Genomic DNA, 1609 nt, shown 5'->3' with positions numbered 1-1609 from the left:
CCCTTCTCTCTTCCTTCTCCCCCTTTCCCTCCCATCCTCCTCCCTCTCCCCTCTCTCTTCCTCCTTTCCCTCTTCCCATTTCTTTAAGCCTCACTCTCTCTCTTTCTCTCTCTCTCTCTCTCTCTCTCTCTCTCTCTCTGTCTCTTCCTCCTCCCTCCCTCTCCCCTCTCTCTCCCTCCTTTCCCTCTTCCCCTTTCTTTAATCCTCACCCTCTCTCTCTCTCTCTCTCCCTCGCAGACTGGGCAAACTCTTCTCGTCTCTGGGGCCTCGTCCGGGCGAGCCTCAGAACAGACAGTTTCTCGTCATCGCTTATAAGGACGATATTATCCCTATTCAAGACTTGGTGAGTTAGCTTGTGATGAGTGTGATGAGTAGTGGTGTGATGATGTGGTGGTGATGAGTGTGATGAGTATTGGTGGTGATGAGTGTGATGAGTATTGGTGTGATGATGTGGTGGTGATGAGTATTGGTGGCGATGAGTGTGATGAGTATTGGTGTGATGATGTGGTGGTGTGATGATGTGGTGGTGACGAGTATTGGTGTGATGCTGTGGTGGTGTGATGTGGTGGTGTGATGATGTGGTGGTGACGAGTATTGGTGTGATGCTGTGGTGGTGTGATGAGTAGTGGCGGGATGATATGGTGGGGATGAGTGTGATGAGTTTTGGTGTGATGATGTGGTGGTGATGAGTGTGATGAGTAGTGGTGTGATGATGTGGTGATGAGTGTGGTGAGTATTGGTGGTGACGAGTGTGATGAGTATTGGTGGCGATGAGTGTGATGAGTATTGGTGGTGATGAGTGTGATGAGTATTGGTGGCGATGAGTGTGATGAGTATTGGTGTGATGATGTGGTGATGTGGTGATGAGTGTGATGAGTATTGGTGGTGACGAGTGTGATGAGTATTGGTGTGATGATGTGGTGGTGATGAGTATTGGTGTGATGATGTGGTGGTGATGAGTGTGATGAGTATTGGTGTGATGGTGTGGTTGTGAGATGATGGGGTGGTGTGGTGAATGCTAGTGTGATGTCATGCTGGTTTAATGGGTAGTATTGTGACTGTAGGATGAGTGATGAGTATTGGTGGGATGACGTGATGAGTGTAATACGATGAGTATTGGTGTGATGAGTGATGAGTAATAGTGTGATGAGTGTAATACGATGAGTATTGGTGTGATGAGTGATGAGTAATAGTGTGATGAGTGTAATACGATGAGTATTGGTGTGATGAGTGATGAGTAATAGTGTGATGAGTGTAATACGATGAGTATTGGTGTGATGAGTGATGAGTAATAGTGTGATGAGTGTAATACGATGAGTATTGGTGTGATGAGTGATGAGTAATAGTGTGATGATGTGATGAGTGTAATGATGCGATGAGTATTGGTGTGATTAGTGATGAGTAATAGTGTGATGAGTGTAATACGATGAGTATTGGTGTGATGAGTGATGAGTAATAGTGTGATGAGTGTAATACGATGAGTATTGGTGTGATGAGTGATGAGTAATAGTGTGATGATGTGATGAGTGTAATGATGCGATGAGTATTGGTGTGATTAGTGATGAGTAATAGTGTGATGATGTGATGAGTGTAATGATGCGATGAGTAT

General features: G+C 45.2%; 1 protein-coding gene across 1 annotated transcript in view; it reads right to left on the bottom strand.

Annotated features, from left to right (window-relative positions):
- Positions 1-348: 348 nt before the first annotated feature.
- Positions 349-1609, bottom strand: part of LOC138859491 (LIM domain-containing protein A-like) — a 26595-nt gene continuing 25334 nt past the window's right edge. Inside the window, exon 2 of the mRNA XM_070114914.1 lies at positions 349-1018. Coding sequence (XP_069971015.1) covers positions 349-1018 — 670 coding nt within the window. The remainder of the gene's footprint in view (positions 1019-1609) is intronic.

The sequence above is a fragment of the Penaeus vannamei genome, chromosome 36 (assembly GCF_042767895.1).
Source record: "Penaeus vannamei isolate JL-2024 chromosome 36, ASM4276789v1, whole genome shotgun sequence".
Lineage (NCBI taxonomy): Eukaryota > Metazoa > Arthropoda > Malacostraca > Decapoda > Penaeidae > Penaeus > Penaeus vannamei.
Note: the sequence above shows the minus strand (reverse complement) of the source record. Positions and strands in the feature narration are given on the sequence as shown.